The following is a 19,623-nucleotide window of genomic DNA, read 5'->3' as shown; positions in this document are numbered from 1 at the left end:
GTTTCTTCCAATCCACAAGCATAGAATATCTTTCCATTTGTTTGTGTCATCTTCATTTTTCTTTCATCAATGTTTTATAGTTTTTGAAGTACAGATATTTCACTTTGGTTAAATTTATTCCTAGATGTTTATTCTGGTACAGTTGTAAATGGGATTGTTTTCTTAATTTCTCTTTATTCTACTTTGTTATTACTGTATAGAATGAAACAGATTTCTGTATATTAATTTTGTATCCTATAACTTTACCAATTTTTTTATTATCTCATAGTTCTCTGATGGAATCTTTAGAATTATCTATATATAGTATCATGTAATCTGCAAATAATGAAAGTTTTAGTATGTACCTAAGTACATAAAGCAATCATTATCAGACATAAAGGGAGAAACTGAAAGTAGGTGCTCCTATGTTGGGTGTATTGATACTTACAATTGTTATCTTTTCTTGCAGATTGACTGGTTTACCATTATGTAATGTCCATCTTTGTCTCTTCTTAGTCATATTGTCTGATACAAGTATTGCTACCCCCATTTTTTTTGCTTTCATTTGCATAGAAGATCTTTTTCTATCCCTTTACTTTAGTCTGTATGTGTCTTTAGGTCTGAAGTGAGTCTATCGTAGGTAGCATATAAATTATTTTTTAAAATCCATTCCTTTACCCTATGTCTTTTGAATGGAGCATTTAGATCATTTATATTTAAAGTAATTATAGTTATGTATGCCCTACCTATATATAGGTAGGTATGTCCTTTCGTTGTTTTCTGATTGTTTTTGTATTTCTTCTTTGCTCCTTTCTTCCCTTGTGATTGATGACTTTCTGTAGTCTTATGCTTGGATTCTTCTCTCTTTCTTTTTTGTATTTATTATAGGCTTTTGTGTAGCATGAGGTTCATTTATAACATCTTAAGTATATATCAGTCTGTATTAAGTTGTTGGTTGTTTAAGTTCAAACACATTCTAAAAGCACTACATTTTTACTCCCTCCTCCACATTTTATATATATGACGTCATATTTTACATCTTTTTGTGAGTCTCTTAACTAATGCTTTAGATAAAATTAATTTCACTACTTTTGTCTTTTAGCCTTTGTACTAGTTTTATAAGCGATTGATCTACTACCTTTACTAGATGTTTGCTGTTATTCATGACATTTTTACCTTTCATAATTTTCTTCTAATTATGGTCTTTTCTTTTCCTCTTAAAGAAGTCCTTTTAACATTTCTTGTAAGGCCAATCTAGTGGTGATGAAGTCTCCGTTTTGTTTGCCTGAAAAACTATCTCCTCTTCAATTCTGAACGATAACCTTGCCAGATAGAGTATTCTTGGTTGCAGGCTTTTTTTTTTTTTTCCTTTCAGCACTTTGAATATATCATGCCATTCCCTTCTGACTTGCAAAGGTTTTGCTGAACAATCAGCTGATAGCCATATGGGGTTTCCTTTATATATAACTAGTTGCTTTTTCTTGCTGCTTTTAGAATTCTCTCTTTAATCTTTGATGTTTTAATTATTATATGTCTTGGTGTGGATATCTTTGGGTTCACCTTGTTTGGGGGTTCTCTGTGATTCTTGAACCTGGATGTCTCTTTCCCCAGGTAGGAAAATTTTCATTTATTATTCCTTCAAATAAGTTTTCTGTTCCTTTTTCTCTCTAATCTCCTTCTACAACTCCTATAATGAAAATATTTGTTTACTTGATGTTGTCCCAGGGTTCCCTTAACCTGTCCTCATGTTTAAATTATTTTTTATTTTTGTTGTACAGCTTAGATGATTTCTATTACTCTGTCTTTCAGAACACTGATCTCCTCTTCTGCATACTCTAATTAGCTGTTCATTCCCTATAGTGTATTTTTCATTTTAGTTATATTCTTCAACTATGATTGGTTCTTTTTATATTTTCTATCTCATTACTGAAGTTCTCACTGAGTTCATCTACTCTACTCAAGTCCAGTGACCAACTTTAGGACCATTATTTTGAACTCTTTATTAGGTAGGTTGCTTATCTCCATTTTGTGTAGTTTTTTTTTCTTTTTTGAAGTTTTGTCTTCTTCTTTCATTTGGAACATATTGCTCTATCTCCTCATTTTGACGTTCTGTGTCTGTTTCTATGAATTACACAGAACAGCTATTTTTTCTAGTATTAAAGGAAGGGACTTGTGTAGGAACATCTCTGTGTGTGCCTGTCTGCTTTGGCTGGCTGACTAGAGCTATAGTAGGCACTGAATGGGGATCTTAGGGCACTATGTATACCAGGGCCACCTTAGTGGGATGGCTACAGCTGCAGTGGACTGGGGGACCCAGAGCTCTCTACCAGAGGGCACATTGGTGGAGCAGCTGAAGCCAAAACAAGCCCTGGCTGGGGCTCCTGGGGTATTCTTCCAAGGGGGCACCCTGGCAAGATGATTTGAGCATAAGCAGGCATGGGCTACAGGGGCTTGAGATGCTCTGTCCAGGGGGCTCCCTGTCTGGATGGCAGGAGCTGAGGTGGGATGAGCTAGGTGGTCCTGGGGCACTCCATGCAGGGGATGCCCTGGTGGGATGGATGGAGCTCAGGTAGGCATAGGCCAGGATGACTTAGTGCAATGAATGCTGGGAGAGGGTGCTAGCTGGGAGGTTCTCAGCTACTCCATGCATGGAGTGCCCTGGCAGGTCTTCTGGAGCTGAACTGGGTGCAGGACTTCAGTGTCCTAGTATGTGCTTCAATGGGGCCACCTTAGGAATATGACTGGGGTTGATGTGGGCTAGGGTCCCAGAATTCATTGAGGTGGGCAGCTGGCTAGGGTGCCGGAATCTTGCTTCTGTCTGCACTATGAAAATGGAGAGGAAACAAACAATGACACTTGCTAGCAATTCTGACCCTGGAGAGCATTCCAGCAGCTTCCTTGTCATTTGTCAAATGCTGTAGGGCTGGTTCCTTTATATTCTAGTTTCCCTTTTAAACTTGAGCTTTTACTCTGTGTGCCAGGGTGGAGGAATCCTCTCCCAGTCCCTCAGTACTATCCCTCTCCACGCAGTTTACAGTATCAGGGGCAGGGTTCTCATGATTATCATGTCTCCATTTCACCTGCCATTCTCTATGTGGTACTTCTATCTTTTGTTGTGCAGAAGCTGTTCTGTCAGCTCTGAGTTTTTCTTCAGGAGGAATTGCTCTATATGTAGGTGTAGATTCAGTGTGTATGTGCAGGATATGAGTTCAGGGTCTTCCAACACCACCATTTTGGACTGGAACTCATTTTAATTTTTTTACATAGTTAAATCTATTGATATGATTAACATTCAACTGTATCTCTTCTTGTTGTTTAAGGTTTGATTTGTTTTTACATTTGTCTATTTAAATGACCTAGAATTTATTTTGTTGTACAATGCCAGGTAAGTTTCCACACTGATTTCTTTTCTTTTTTTTCTTGCAAAGAGAACATGGGCTGTCCCTTTGTTGAGAAATCATGAATGTTTACGCTGATTCATGATTCCTCTTTTCATGTTAAATTATCTATACTAAGGTACATTTCTGTTTCATTGACCTAAGCATCTTTCCAACTATGTTTGTGCCAATACCTTCTGATTTCATTCATAATATGTTTTGATATGTCAAGGAGATAATCTCTCATAATTTATATTTTCATTTAAAACATGTATTTTTAGGAAACATTTTGAAACTCTATATTATGCTATAATCACAAAACATCTTGAAAACAACACAGCTTGAAAACTAAACCCAATAGGTACTAACTAGGCTATCTTAGTAAGGCTAGGCAGATGTCTATTTGTTGAGTGCCAATAAGTCAAGTGATTCTAAAGTCCCTAATCATCTTTTTAAGAGTTCTCCTCAGGTTCTTCATTTTCTTAAAGACTTAACAAGCTTCTTTCTCTGTCCACTAATCACTTTTTTTCTGCCCAAATGACCACTTTTCTTCTGGATATAAGTGCAGATCAGCACTAAAGAAAAGAGATAAACCAATTCTTTAAGAGATTTTCTAATATGCTTATTCTCATTATTTTTGCCTTGTCAAAATTTGAATTGGAATTAAATGTACCATTTTGTAGGCTGTTGATAAAGTCTAGTACTTCAAGTTTTTAAGCCTTATTTTCTCATATATTTGATGTTTTACAAATTTGGCTTCCACCAGATATCACAGGCATTAAACTATATCAACTTATTTAATTAATTTATTTATTTTTTAGTAGTAATTTTATTCTATTTTCCGTATAACTTTAAGTACATAAAAGTTTATTTCCACAGGCCTCAGGAAATGGGTAAAAGTCACAGGATAATCTCTCTTCTCACCAAAAAAGTTGCATATTTTTGTTAGTGTCCTAGAAAGAAAAACTGTAATTTACGTTAGCAATGCTGTGCAAGATTCTTACACAAGACCTAAAACCAGGCTGTACTGGAGATTTTAGTCCTTTGTTCAGGTGCCTGGACAGAAACCAAAAGCAATTGGGCATGACAGGGCAAAGGAGGCAGTGAAGATGGAGGGAAGGCATATAGCATGGAAGAAGGAATTCCAGATTCCTTGAAATGGTGTATTTTCCTTTTTTGGTTTTATTTGTGTTTTTGTTTAAGTCATATCTGTAGGAAGGTGCTGGGCAGGGATCCCAGTGAAAGAAAGGGTCCAAGACTCCTTTAACTGGCCTGGGTGCAGGGCTCTCCCCAGCAGCTGATACAGGAGAACCTACTCTCTCAGGTTCAGGCAGACCCAGGATGGAATGCAGAATAAAAGGAATGCCTACAGGAATCAATTTTGCTTGGAATGCTAGATGGCCAAGCTTTAGCCTTTGGTCCGGTGCGACTCCTGCATCACCTGTCAATAGTGAAAAATTAGTTTGGTTAGAAAAACCAGCTAGAATCACACCAGCCTCTGCTACCTTCGTTGCATTGTTAGAAGAAGATGAACTTATGTGAACATTCTGATCTTTTAATTCCTGGGGAATGCTTTATTCTTCCCAAAAGACTGTTTGTTGGTCAAATAACTCCCAAAGGCTGAAAGCTAAAACACACCAGTCCTGGTGTGCAGTTCCTTAAGAATGGGCTGGTGGTGTTGTTGAGCTGACATGGAAAAGCTGCACCTTCCTGCAAAAGATCAACTGACCTGCTCTCCTACCCAAATCTCAGCCTGAGGTATATTTCAGTGAAGACAGGTAGCTGTGCTTCTCAGAGTGAAGAAGCAGTTTAAGAGCAGAAAGGTAGGGGAAATCTAGAAAAGAACTGTCTTGGTACAGATTTATCCCAAGGTGTGAGGGAGAGGGCAAAGAACCCAGTGGCACTTCTCTTATCCAGCAATTTCTGTCACTGTGGTGACCAACTTCTGCCCATTCCATAGGGTCTTGAACTGCTCAGGGACTGGGAATTCATTAAAGTCACCGCCTTCTGTAGGAATGAGGGCATTCATCTCAGAAGATTTGGCACTATCTTGCAATCTAGGGAATTCTTGCTCAGGTAAACATGACAGCCATCTGTTTTGTTGATGGAAATGGCTGGCACTTTACCCATTACCTGAATTTTGGCTGCTCTAATATTGATTATCTCCACAATGCCCACCACTTCATCGAACACCAGACTGAGTTTCTTACAGTTATCTACTGTAATGGAGTTACTTTTGCCCTTGATTTGCAATGTTGTATTGACACACTTGTATATGTAAGCCACCTGTTTCAGCTTTGTGTCATCAATCACCAGGTTGGAAACATTCTCCTGATTTTCCACTCTCCACTTCTTGCCCTCCAGTTCAAGTATAGCTGGCTCCTTCTTTGTGGTTGGTTTGTGGGATGGGCTGACTCCTGGTTTAGGTGCAGAGAATGGTTTGGGGCCACTTCGTACTGGACCACTCTTAGCCTTCAGGGCAGGGTTCTTGTGAGTCTTCATGTTATCAGATACATGTTTCAGGGCATGTGTGATGCTTTCCCCTTGATTAATCTGTACAAACAGTGCTGAGTGGGAAGCAGACTCATCTGAACCAGAACTGGTGGGGACTGGTTGGGGAGGTGGGCCTGGTGGGGGAGGAGGAGGACCTGATTCAGCAGAAGGTCCAGATGGCAATCCGCTCAGTTATTTTGCCACAGGCCCTGTTTTGCTCCAGGCCAGTCCAGTGGTATGGGACTCCTTAATGTAAGCCAGTAGCTCTGTCCATATACTCAAGTAAGCTTTGACCCAGTCCACATGCTTCTTATTGACATCTTTGTATTCCTTGAGGACTCAGTTTGTATAAAACATGGCAGCATCATTCATTTCTTTCACATAGGGACCAGGCTTGGGTGCCACAGCCACCCAACCCAGGGCCTGGATACTTTCGCTGACAGCTAACAGGTGGTTGAACAACTTGCTGCCTTGGTTTTTCTCCCAGAAGGTTACCACCTCTTGGATCTGCTCTGAGATGGGTGCCAACAAATCAGAAAGCTTATTGCCTTCTGTCCGCTGACACTGAGAGGCTGTAACCAAGAGAACTCGCTCCAACTTCAGGTTTGTGTGAACCATCTCCACATGTTTCTGCACATCTCCCCCAATCTCTTTACTGATCTTCAGGCACTCTGCCACAGGACCATTAAACAGTGAGTCAAATGCTTGCACATATGGAGTTGCTCCTTTTGGAGCATTGTCTCCATATCCACAGTGCATGTCAGAGGTATGGGATACTATCTCCAGGTGGCCCACTGCCCTCTCTAATCTTTCTACCAGATTTTGCATGTCAGTTATAATGTACCACCTCAGAGTTCAGCCTCACCTCCGGACTGTGATCAGCTGCTCTCTCAACTTACTTTATTCCAACAAAATTGTATACATCAGTCACTGTGCTAAAATGGATGTTTAGAAGCCACTCAATTACCTCTACTTAAAAATTAAATAGTTCTAGCCCTATTCTAATCTCAATGACATCATAATGTTCTTGAAACTAGAATCAGATAATGTTGTGTAATCTATATCTTTTATCACATGAAATAAATCCATGCAAAGAAAACAGAAACCCAGATTACTGTGAGAGTTCATGTTGGGAGAAGAGATGAAAAGCTATTTTAATGAGAATGGTAATGGAAAGCAATAATGTTAAAGTAGTTCAGAGGCTACTGTGACTATAGAGACACAACTCCCATTAAATGTAATTGGAGTTAAGCACATGTAATGATAGCAAAATAGACCCTAAATGTCTTTCCAATTGGAAAATAAGGAAATGTGTTCCAGGAAATGAGTTTTTGTGTGGAAAATACAGTATTCTAATTGATATGCACAAATAATTTTCATATTGATATTCCTCATAATATGGTATTGGTATTTTTCCTATGTTTAGGGATAGATCTGCAAGAGGTAACATCTGTGCAAAGAATTTGTTTCCTTTTCTTAATGCTCAGCATTCATTATGTTATTAAAGGAAAAGTCTTGATAGTTGCAAGGATTTATTAATTCAGTAGCTTGTTATCAGCATGAAATTCTGCTGTGCTAGGGGAAAAACAAATTATATTTTACAAAACTGCAGTAGTGAGATTAAATCACTTTTCTATATTTCACTTTCTTCTTATCCTCCCTGCCAGGTAGTAACTCTATTCTATATCTCTATTATGAACCTCATATTTTGCAAACTATCAAGTCTTATAGTAAAATAAAGGTACATTATCAAACAAACTCAATTATAGCAACTTTAGAAAGATTTAAATATGCGATAAAAGTAAAACCACAGAGTACAATATTATTTCAAGGCATTAAAAATTTAATCCATATTAAGCTACAAATGTAGAAAATATGCAATACTTACCTTTATCTATCATAAAAATGATATTTTCATAACGTATAACCAACCTCTTGGGATTTTAAATGACTACCATTTACATAATTGATAACTTGAGTATCTCAAAGGATTTTGCAAAAATGTAGCTCAGAAGAAAAATCAGTATACTGTTCAGTGTTTCAAATGTCATAGTCATTGCTATTGATTATCTTTGGACTCAATGTCAAACCTAGTGAATAGATTTTTTTTTTAAATGTCCTTGTTTTTCTACATTAGCCATGCATTATATTTGTTTCTTTACTAGGAAATGCAATTGGGCTTTAAGACAAATTTTCTCTCTGTGAGGTTGAAAGTCTGATAATGATGACTGCATATCTGGAAAATATGAGAAAAGGCAACAAATAAAAATATGAAGTGTTATAAAAATAGTTGGAACAATTCCCAAGTAAGTAATATATGTGAAACTTACATTGAATAACATACCAATAGAAACCACACAAACTATAACAGAACTTCTCAGGTATCTTTCACAGTGGATTACACATAGCAATTTATCAAAAGCTATCTGTTGATTAAGTAACCATCCAATCTTTAACAATGAATCAGACACTGACCCTTCGGTTCACCTTCTATACTGCTCAACGCACAGAGAATATAATTTGCCATTAATATAAAGAAAGGAAAGGAAATAATTTCTCCCTGCCTCCCTCCTTCCCTTTCTTCTTTCCTTCCTTCCATCCACCCATAAATTTTTACTGCATAAACTATCTGCAAGGTACCATAATAAACACCTATATAAGTTATTAGGAGGAAATGATAAATGTACAAACAACTATAGCATAAACCATGTGTTTCTTATAGCATCTATTACAGTTTTAAGTATGATGGCAGTTCAGAGCAGAGCAAAGTCATAATCCTTTGAGTGCAGGAGTAGGGGGCCTGAGAAAACTTCATCCCAGTTAGGCCTTAAAATATAGGCGGAATCTTAACAAAAAGAAATAGAATGAGAGCTGTTCATTTTTGATTATAAAAAAATGAGTTCTAGCTCCTTATATTGTTGACTATTTAACAAATTTTTCCTGTTTGGGGGGCATGAGAAGCAATGGATGTATAAAGGAAGAATCAGAATGTCTATACATATTTAATATTTTTTGAGGGAAAGGAGGAAAATAATAAAAGGACATACACTAAATTAGCCAGATTTGTGTGATAGCTTTTTCCATAAACATGTGATTTTAATTTTAATATTAAAAAATAATCCTGGATGGTTTACAAAGACAGCAGTTCTGTTTAAAACAAAACAAAACATGATAAATTGTGGTTTATATACACAATGGAGTACTACGTGGCAATGAGAAAGAATGAAATATGGCCCTTTGTAGCAACATGGATGGAACTGGAGAGTGTTACGCTAAGTGAAATAAGCCATACAGAGAAAGACAGATACCATATGGTTTCACTCTTATGTGGATCCTGAGAAACTTAACAGAAACCCATGGGGGAGGGGAAGGAAAAAAAAGAGGTTAGAGTGGAAGAGAGCCAAAGCATAAGAGACTTAAAAACTGAGAACAAACTGAGAGTTGATGGGGGGTGGGAGAAAGGGGAGGTGGGTGATGTATATTGAAGAGGGCATCTTTTGGGATGAGCACTGGGTGTTGTATGGAAACCAATTTGACAATTAACTTCATATATTGGAAAAAAAAGAAAAAATAAAAACCAAACCAAAACAAAACAAAACAATACAAAAACCAGGAAAAAAAATCACACAGCAGAAATGGGGCTCTCTGGAATCATCTGGTTAGGTTCTGTTATTGAAGTGTAGATAGCACTATCAAGAGTGGCAGAAGAAGAGCTGATTAAGGCATACACAGATTGCAGTGACCTCGGCCAAGAGTATTTGGCAAGGATGAGAGCTTGAGAAACCATTTGGGTTGGTGTAAATAAACTAGCTTTTAAATGACAATGCAATACAGGGTCAATTCATTGCTACCATCTGTCATCTCTGTGACTTTCTACTTCCATGTGTGACATAGATCCCTATGACTAAGATTATTAGGCATCAGTCACTTCTTTAACATTGATTACATGATGGACAATATTCTGTCATTTTCTGTGGTAGTTGTTTTTTATCTGCCTGAGCTCTGTCGCTAATATGCTGACCTAGAATATACTTACTTGTCATCTGCTTTTGTTTCTGAATCACTCTAAGATTACGTATCTACTCCTTTTGTTTTTAACATGTACAACCTATCTGTTGCGTCTGCCACTACCTACTTCTTGCTGATGATGGAAGTTTTAGAGTAGTCAGCCCAACTCTACAACTTTAGTAGGCCTAGGTACTCTGAGGTTATATCAGCTCACTGGCTTCTGTATAAGGCAGGAATGGCAGGCTTCCTCTTGCATGATGCTTCTATTTCACAAGGGATAAGATTATAGAAATATGCCACTGGTTATGACCTTGGGAAGAGAAGATATTAATCTTCAATTTGTGGGCCTATAAATAGGTGCTTCCCATTAGTTGTGTTTCCCATGTTAGCGTATGCTTAATTACTTAATCAGTTGTATGGAGAAAGGCAACCTGTATGGTTAGCGTCACAGACACTTTAGCAGATGCTAGTGCCATTATTTCAAATTACAAGCTGCCCCTTAAGGTAGAAGCCAGTCAGCAGTTGTTTTAAATATGAACAATTAAGACAGAATTAAAGCGCAGTTTATTAATGTCATATCTGTAACTGACAGAAGCTCCTTTGTAATTTTAGTTTCTAAGACAATCTATGCACAACCTGAGTCAAGGTAGAATGTATAGATAAGTAAAAATGGCTACTAATTAGCAACTTAATTCTCATATAAGAATTCTCAAAGAATCTTTCCTGATTTTTAAGTCTACTGGAATAAAGAAAGTCCTTCCGTTATCAGACAAATGTATAAATAGGGATAGCTGTATATCCGTGTTCTTTGCAACATGGTTTAAACTAGTGAAAAGCACAAATAGCCCATTTGTTCATCATGAAATTAGATAAAGGATGGAACCCACATACATAAGGATACACTGCACACACATACACTCCAGCCATTGTAAATTATCATATAGATCTATAAGTACTTGACAGAAGAGGTTCACATTATAAAGTGGAAAAGGTTGGGTGCCTGGGTGGCTCAGTCAGTTAAGCATCCGACTTCAGCTCAGGGTCATGATCTAGTGGTTCATGAGTTCAAGCCCCACGTCGGGCCATCGGGCTCTGTGCTGACAGCTGGGAGCCTGGAGACTGCTTCAGATTCTGTGTCTCCCTCTCTCTCTGCCCCTCCCCTGCTTGTATGCTCTCTCTCTCTCTAAAAAATAAATAAATATTTAAGAAATAAGGGGCACCTGACTGGCTCAGTCAGTTAAGTGTCTGACTGCAGCACAGATCATGATCTCACAGTTTGTGAGTTTGAGCCCCGCATTGGGTTCTGTGCTGACAGCTCACAGCCTGCAGCCTGCTTCAGATTCTGTGTGTGTGTGTATGTCTCTCTCTCTGCCCCTCCCCTGCTCATTCTCTCTCTCTCAAACATAAACAAACATTTTAAAAAAGTGGAAAAGGCAATTATAAGAGTATATCATATTCTTATTTTTGAAAAAAAATGACAACTTTTAGAAGTTTAGAAGAATATATACCAATAAAAACATTGGGGCACCTGGGTGGCTCAGTCGGTTAAGCGTCCGACTTCAGCTCAGGTCACGATCTCGTGGTCCATGGGTTCGAGCCCCGCGTCAGGCTCTGGGCTGATGGCTCAGAGCCTGGAGCCTGCTTCTGATTCTGTGTCTCCCTCTCTCTCTGCCCCTCCCCCATTCATGCTCTGTCTCTCTCTGTCTCAAAAATAAATAAACGTTAAAAAAAAAATTAAAAAAAAAATAATAATAAAATAAAAACAGTGGTTATCTTTGAATGGTTGGATCATGATTTTTTCTTTTTTTAAGTATTTTTCCATATAAATTTGGAATTTTTGGCATTGATCATGATTAGATTGGCAAATAAGGGACACAACCTATGTAGGGTTCAAAATTTTCAGGCTTCGGATGAAAAGCACATGCTGTTCTCAATTTAAAAAGCAATCTAGGGGAGGGGGGTTGGAAAATGGCGGCATAGGAGGACGCTGGGCTCACCGCGCGTCCTGCTGATCACTTAGATTCCACCTACACCTGCCTAAATAACCCAGAAAACCGCCAGAGGATTAGCAGAACGGAGTCTCCGGGGCCAAGTGCAGACGAGAGGCCCACGGAAGAGGGTAGGAAGGGCGGCAAGGCGGTGCGTGCTCCACAGACTGGTGGGAGGGAGCCGGGGTGGAGGGGCAGCCTGCCGGCCAAGCAGAGCCCCCGAGTCTGGCTGGCAAAAGCGGAGGGGCCGGACAGAGTGTGTTCCCACAGCAAGTGCGACTTAGCGTCTGGGAGGTCATAAGTTAACAGCTCTGCTCAGAAAGCGGGAAGGCTGGAGGACAAAGGGAGGGAGAATTGCTGAGCCCCCGGACGACAGAGCTCAGCTTGGCGGGGAACAAAGGCGCTAGCCAGCGCCATCTCCCTCGCCCATCCCCCAGCCAAAATCCCAAAGGGAACCAGTTCCTGCCAGGGAACTTGCTTGCTCTGCGCAAACACCCAACTCTGTACTTCTGCGGAGCCAAACCTCCGGCAGCGGATCTGACTCCCTCCCACTGCCACAGGGCCCCTCCTGAAGTGGATCACCTAAGGAGAAGCGAGCTAAGCCTGACCCTCCTGCCCCCGTGCACCTTGCCTACCCACCCCAGCTATTACACCAGATGCCCAGCACCACAAGCCTGGCAGTATGCAAGTAGCACAGATGGCCACGACACCCCACAGTGAATCCCGCCCCTAGGAGAGGGGAAGAGAAGGCACACACCAGTCTGTGGCCCCAGCGGTGGGCTGGGGACAGACATCAGGTCTGACTGTGGCCCCGCCCACCAACTCCAGTTATAAACCACAGCACAGGGGAAGTGCCCTGCAGGTCCTCACCACTCCAGGGACTATCCAAAATGACCAAACGGAAGAATTCCCCACAGAAGAATCTCCAGGAAATACCAACAGCTAATGAACTGATCAAAAAAGATTTAAATAATATAACAGAAAGTGAATTTAGAATAATAGTCATAAAATTAATCGCTGGGCTTGAAAACAGTATACAGGACAGCAGAGAATCTCTTGCTACAGAGATCAAGGGACTAAGGAACAGTCACGAGGAGCTGAAAAACGCTTTAAACGACATGCAAAACAAAATGGAAATGACGACGGCTCGGATTGAAGAGGCAGAGGAGAGAATAGGTAAACTAGAAGATAAAGTTATGGAAAAAGAGGAAGCTGAGAGAAAGAGAGATAAAAAAAATCCAGGAGTATGAGGGGAAAATTAGAGAACTAAGTGATACACTAAAAAGAAATAATATACGCATAATTGGTATCCCAGAGAAGGAAGAGAGAGGGAAAGGTGCTGAAGGGGTACTTGAAGAAATTATAGCTGAGAACTTCCCTGAACTGGGGAAGGAAAAAGGCATTGAAATCCAAGAGGCACAGAGAACTCCCTTCAGACGTAACTTGAATCGATCTTCTGCACAACATGTCATAGTGAAACTGGTAAAATACAAGGATAAAGAGAAAATTCTGAAAGCAGCAAGGGATAAACATGCCCTCACATATAAAGGGAGACCTATAAGACTCGTGACTGATCTCTCTTTTGAAACTTGGCAGGCCAGAAAGGATTGGCACGAGATCTTCAGTGTGATAAACAGAATAAATATGCAGCCGAGAATCCTTTATCCAGCAAGTCTGTCATTTAGAATAGAAGGAGAGATAAAGGTCTTCCCAAACAAACAAAAACTGAAGGAATTTGTCACCACAAAACCAGCCCTACAAGAGATCCTAAGGGGGATCCTGTGAGACAAAGTACCAGAGACATCGCTACAACCATAAATTATACAGACATCACAATGACTCTAAACCCGTATCTTTCTATAATAACACTGAATGTAAATGGATTAAATGCACCAACCAAAAGACATAGGGTATCAGAATGGATAAAAAAACAAGACCCATCTACTTGCTGTCTACAAGAGACTCATTTTAGACCTGAGGACACCTTTAGATTGAGAGTGAGGGGATGGAGAACTATTTATCATGCTACTGGAAGCCAAAAGAAAGCTGGAGTAGCCATACTTATATCAGACAAACTAGACTTTAAATTACAGGCTGTAACAAGAGATGAAGAAGGGCATTATATAATAATTACAGGGTCTATCCATCAGGAAGAGCTAACAATTATAAATGTCTATGTGCCGAATACCGGAGCCCCCAAATATATAAAACAATTACTCATAAACATAAGCAACCTTATTGCAGGGGAGTTCTACCAGACGTTTAAAGCAGAGATAATACCTATCCTTCTCAAGCTATTCCAAGAAATAGAAAGGGAAGGAAATCTTCCAGACTCATTCTAGGAAGCCAGTATTACTTTGATTCCTAAACCAGACAGAGACCCAGTAAAAAAAGAGAACTATAGGCCAATATCCCTGATGAATATGGATGCAAAAATTCTCAGTAAGATACTAGCAAATCGAATTCAACAGCATATAAAAAGAATTATTCACCATGATCAAGTGGGATCCATTTCTGGGATGCAGGGCTGGTTCAAAATTCGCAAATCAATCAACGTGATACATCAAATTAACAAAAAAAAAGAGAAGAACCATATGATCCTGTCAATCGATGCAGAAAAGGCCTTTGACAAAATCCAGCACCGCTTCTTAATAAAAACCCTTGAGAAAGTCGGGATAGAAGGAACATACTTACACATCATAAAAGCCCACAGCTTTAATGAAAAGCCCACAGCTAACATCATCCTCAATGGGGAAAAACTGAGAGCTTTTTCCCTGAGATCAGGAACACGACAGGGATGCCCACTCTCACCGCTGTTGTTTAACATAGTGTTGGAAGTGCTAGCATCAGGAATCAGACAACAAAAGGAAATCAAAGGCATCAAAATTGGCAAAGATGAAGTCAAGCTTTTGCTTTTTGCAGATGGCATGATATTATACATGGAAAATCCGATAGACTGCACCAAAAGTCTGCTAGAACTGATACATGAATTCAGCAACGTTGCAGGATACAAAATCAATGTAGGGAAATCAGTTGCATTCTTATACACTAACAATGAAGCAACAGAAAGACAAATAAAGAAACTGATCCCATTCACAATTGCACCAAGAAGCATAAAATACCGAGGAATAAATCTAAACAAAGATGTAAAAGATCTGTATGCTGAAAACTATAGAAAGCTTATGAAGGAAATTGAAGAAGATATAATGAAATGGAAAGACATTCCATGCTCATGGATTGGAAGAATAAATATTGTCAAAATGTCAATACTACCCAAAGCTATCTACACATTCAATGCAATCCCAATCAAAATTGCACCAGCATTCTTCTCGAAACTAGAACAAGCAATCCTAAAATTCATATGGAACCACAAAAGGCCCCGAATAGCCAAAGTCATTTTGAAGAAGAAGACCAAAGCAGGAGGCATCACAATCCCAGACTTTAGCCTCTACTACAAAGCTGTCATCATCAAGACAGCATGGTATTGGCACAAAAACAGACACATAGACCAATGGAATAGAATAGAAACCCCAGAACTAGACCCAAAAATGTATGGCCAACTAATCTTTGACAAAGCAGGAAAGAACATTCAATGGAAAAAAGACAGTCTCTTTAACAAATGGTGCTGGGAGAACTGGACAGCAACATGCAGAAGGTTGAAACGGCCACTTTCTCACACCATTCACAAAAATAAACTCAAAATGGATAAAGGACCTGAATGTGAGACAGGAAAGCATCAAAACCTTAGAGGAGAAAGCAGGAAAAGACCTCTCTGACCTCAGATGTAGCAATCTCTTACTGGACACATCCCCAAAGGCAAGGGAATTAAAAGCAAAAATGAATTACTGGGACCTTATGAAGATAAAAAGCTTCTGCACAGCAAAGGAAGCAAACAACAAAACTAAAAGGCAACCAACGGAATGGGAAAAGATATTTGCAAATGACATATCGGACAAAGGGCTAGTATCCAAAAGCTATAAAGAGCTCCCCAAACTCCACACCTGAAAAACAAATAACCCAGTGAATAAATGGGCAGAAAACATGAATAGACACTTCTCTAAAGAAGACATCCGGATGGCCAACAGGCACATGAAAAGATGCTCAACGTCGCTCCTCACCAGGGAAATACAAATCAAAACCACACTCAGATATCACCTCACGCCAGTCAGAGTGGTCAAAATGAACAAATCAGGAGACTATAGATGCTGGCGAGGATGTGGAGAAACGGGAACCCTCTTGCACTGTTGGTGGGAATGCAAATTGATGCAGCCACTCTGGAAAACAGTGTGGAGGTTCCTCAGAAAATTAAAAATAGACCTACCCTATGACCCAGTAATAGCACTGCTAGGAATTTACCCAAGGGATACAGGAGTGCTGATGCATAGGGGCACTTGTACCCCAATGTTTATAGCAGCACTCTCAACAATAGCCAAATTATGGAAAGAGCCTAAATGTCCATCAACTGATGAATGGATAAAGAAATTGTGGTTTATATACACAATGGAGCACTACGTGGCAATGAGAAAGAACGAAATATGGCCCTTTGTAGCAACGTGGATGGAACTGGAGAGTGTGATGCTAAGTGAAATAAGCCATACAGAGAAAGACAGATACCATATGGTTTCACTCTTATGTGGATCCTGAGAAACTTAACAGAAACCCATGGGGGAGGGGAAGGAAAAAAAAAAAGAGGTTAGAGTGGGAGAGAGCCAAAGCATAAGAGACTCTTAAAAACTGAGAACAAACTGAGGGTTGATGGGGGGTGGGAGGGAGGGGAGGGTGGGTGATGGGTATTGAGGAGGGCACCTTTTGGGATGAGCACTGGGTGTTGTATGGAAACCAATTTGACAATAAATTTCATATATTGAAAAAATAAATAAATAACATAAAAAGCAATCTAGGATTCAATAATCTGAATTAATTTCATTGATGATTTGCCATCACTAAGTACACTATAATGGGGCGGGGGGGGGGAGGACAGAAATCAGGTGCCATTTTCCTGCTTAAATAAGGGCCCTAAAATGTTCCCTCATCAGAAAGTAATGGGTTACAAGTCTGCTGGTTTTAGAGCACAAATGCATTTGTCTTTATATGCTGTTGTTATTTATAAAAGTATTTCATGAATTTTAGATTCAAAATTCTAAAAGTCCTAGTCCTTTTTTTAAATGTTTATTTAATTTTGAGAGAGAGAGACAGAGTGAAAGTAGAGGAGGGGCAGAGGGAGAGGGAGACACAGAATATGAAGCAAGCTCCAGGTTCTGAGCTGTCAGCACAGAGCCTGATACAGCCTCAAACCCATGAACCGTGAGATCATGACCTGAGCTGAAGTCGGATGCCTAACAAACTGAGCCACCCAGGAGCCCCTAAAAGTTCTAGTCTTAAGAAGTAAACGTTGTCTTTCTCCAAAAAGATGAGTAAAAATTCAGAAAGATAATGAGGTATGTCATGATAGCATCTATAGAGTGTTACTTCAAAGGCAAAATCAAATGGAATTAAAAATTGTTTTGTAGCAATGTGACCTATAAATGAAAAATTAAAATAAGTCTGTCCTTTGATGGTAAACAATACTGACCCATTTTCAACAAGACATGCATGCTGGGTTATTCTTCCAGGTTAATATGTGGGGGTAGAGGGGGAGTCTTGGCACAAAGCATACTCATTTGTACTGATGCAAGATGTAATGATAGAATAAACTTAAGCTAACTGGTATATGTAGTCTTTGAACTGATTAATGTATATTACTAGACACAGTTTTTTTAATAAAATGGGCCATCATCACACTTATGTATTTGCAAAATGAATTTTTCTAAACATCAGTTTCCTCAGCTGCAAAATAATGATAATAATACTACCTAGATTATAGAGTATTAACAGAACTAAATGGGATAATTTAGTATTTGTCCCACATTAATCTTTTAATAGACGTGAAACACACATACACACACAAGGATCAGTCAACAGTCCTCAAACAGAAAGTGTTTTCTATCTCTAATGGTTATCTACACCTTTCCATTACAGAGATAAGTTCAATCCTTGTTCTGTCACTTAATAGCTGTGTTTTCCTAAACTTATTTTCCCCTTTGTGAACATGAAAATAATATTTAAAGACTAGCTAAAAGAATAGTTACTGACTGATGAATGGATAAAGAAGATGTGGTATGTATGCATGTGTGTGTGTGTGTGTGTGTGTTTATATACACACACATATTGGAATATTACTCATCCATCAAAAAGAATGAAATCTTGCCATTTGCAATGATGTGGATGGAGCTAGAATGTATAATTCTAAGTGAACTAAATCAATCAGAGAAAGACAAATACCATATGATTTCACTCATATGTGGAATTTAAGAAACAAAACAGATGACCATATGGGAAGGCGGGGAGAGAAGAGTGAGAAACAAACCAAAAGAGACTCTTAATTATAGAGAACAAACTGTGGATTGACAGAGGGAGGTGGGTGGGAGATGATCTAGATGGGTGATGGGTGCTAAGTAGGGCACTTATTGGGATGAGCACTGGGTGTTATCACTGTAAGTGATAAATCACTGAATTTTACTCCTGAAACTAATATTGCACTGTATGATAACTAAAATTTAAATTACAAAATGATAAAGAACTAGAAAAAAAATAGTTACAAGGACTAAATGAGGCAATAATGTAAAAGGACAAGAATGGAACCTGATACAGACCAAATTTATATTTGATATTACAAGAGTCACATTAGAAAGGTTTCAGGATCGAGATCTTATATTTTTTAAAGTCTAGGCAGTGTCATTATGGAGATGATGACATGTTTTAGTCACTTTGGGGACAATGAGATAAGAATCAAACAGATGTTTATGAAAGACTTTTTCAGATTAGCCTATAATAACAAAGACTTAATAAAGATCAGGTAGTAAATCAGAATTTATCAAGCTTTAGAATTTTTATTGATTTTATAAGACATAATAGGCTGGGATATTTTTATGCCCTTGGGAAGCAATGAAAATCTTTTATAACAATTTATTTTTCTTATTGTCATCCAGTGGGTAGAGAAATGTTGCCAGGCTGTTTTCTATTACTTCTCTGCTTTAGGATTCCAGTTGTCTAGACAGATTTTTCCCCTAGGGTAGAAAGAGATGATTTCTAGAGATTTTGGTCTGGCTTGAATTATGTATCTAGCAAAATTGATCACTCATTTTTTTTTTTCTAGCGGTATTTCAATGACCTTTAACTTGGTTTCCTATTCACTGGAAACAGGGGGTCTTGCCATTATAACCAGGGTCTATTCCCATGTCAAGTATACTTCCCTCTTCCCAAAAAAGTGGTGTGAAATGTATTTCAATAATCCTTTCTTGAATACTGACTATGGGCCTCACATAGTGCCAGAGATAAATGATCCAGTCTCTTATTTAAAGGCAGGTATGTAGTTATTGTGGCCTCTTCATATAAAAGTTAGTCTGATGAGATGTGTTAGGGCTTCTTCTGTAGTCTGCTGCATAGTTTTCAGTGAGTCAGTTTTAGAACCTAGATTATATTACATCCCCTGATATAAAAATGAAAAGTCCCAGCCATTTTTCTCAAGGTATTTTCACTTATATGAGGGGTAGCATGTAAACATAATTATAATAGCATTACAGTGCATACTATGATAAGGGTTATACTCTTCAGGAACACGGAAATAGAACACTTAGCCATGCCTCAGGGAAAGCATCTCTGAGAAGGCTTTATAGACAAAGTAATATCCTAATTGATTCTTAAAGGATGAGGATGAATTAGCTTGGACGAAAAGTATA

General features: G+C 38.9%; 2 protein-coding genes across 4 annotated transcripts in view; both read right to left on the bottom strand.

The window, feature by feature from the left end:
* Nucleotides 1-19,623, bottom strand: part of DIAPH2 (diaphanous related formin 2) — a 982,724-nt gene that overhangs the window by 10,091 nt on the left and 953,010 nt on the right. The window lies entirely within an intron of this gene.
* The window catches only part of LOC102969200 (adenylyl cyclase-associated protein 1-like), a 74,268-nt gene continuing 59,610 nt past the window's right edge, over nucleotides 4,966-19,623 (bottom strand). The window contains 2 exon segments of the mRNA XM_042975206.1: nucleotides 4,966-5,405; nucleotides 5,408-6,696. Coding sequence (XP_042831140.1) covers nucleotides 5,266-5,405; nucleotides 5,408-6,696 — 1,429 coding nt within the window. The 3' untranslated portion in view covers nucleotides 4,966-5,265.

Source organism: Panthera tigris, chromosome X, assembly GCF_018350195.1.
Source record: "Panthera tigris isolate Pti1 chromosome X, P.tigris_Pti1_mat1.1, whole genome shotgun sequence".
NCBI lineage: Eukaryota > Metazoa > Chordata > Mammalia > Carnivora > Felidae > Panthera > Panthera tigris.
This window is presented reverse-complemented; position numbering and strand designations above follow the sequence as displayed.